Genomic DNA, 263 nt, shown 5'->3' with positions numbered 1-263 from the left:
GCCGAAGCAAAGGTGACCCCACAGCACCCAAACCGGGCACGCGGCGGAATCCCGCCACCTCGCCCGCCTCCCAGGGGTTCCGGCAGCTCCTACCTCGTCCATCGACATGTCCCACACCTTGCAGATGTCGTTCTCCATCTCCTCATCCAGCTCCGCCTGGCTCCCCGCGGGGCTCCCGCCGGGCTCCGGCTTCTCGGGGCTGATGACCTGAGAGAAAATGGCGGGAGCGGGCGCGCGGCGGAACGTCAGCGGCGACCGCGGGA

At 69.6% G+C, this 263-nt stretch overlaps 1 protein-coding gene across 1 annotated transcript in view; it reads right to left on the bottom strand.

Moving 5' to 3' along the window:
* Positions 1 to 204, bottom strand: part of SAAL1 (serum amyloid A-like 1) — a 7,588-nt gene extending 7,384 nt beyond the window's left edge. The window contains exon 1 of the mRNA XM_008940397.1: positions 94 to 204. Coding sequence (XP_008938645.1) covers positions 94 to 138 — 45 coding nt within the window. The 5' untranslated portion in view covers positions 139 to 204. The remainder of the gene's footprint in view (positions 1 to 93) is intronic.
* Between the last annotated feature and the right edge of the window lie 59 nt (positions 205 to 263).

The sequence above is a fragment of the Merops nubicus genome, unplaced genomic scaffold (genome assembly GCF_000691845.1).
Source record: "Merops nubicus isolate BGI_N331 unplaced genomic scaffold, ASM69184v1 scaffold7945, whole genome shotgun sequence".
Classification (NCBI taxonomy): Eukaryota; Metazoa; Chordata; class Aves; order Coraciiformes; family Meropidae; genus Merops; species Merops nubicus.
This window is presented reverse-complemented; position numbering and strand designations above follow the sequence as displayed.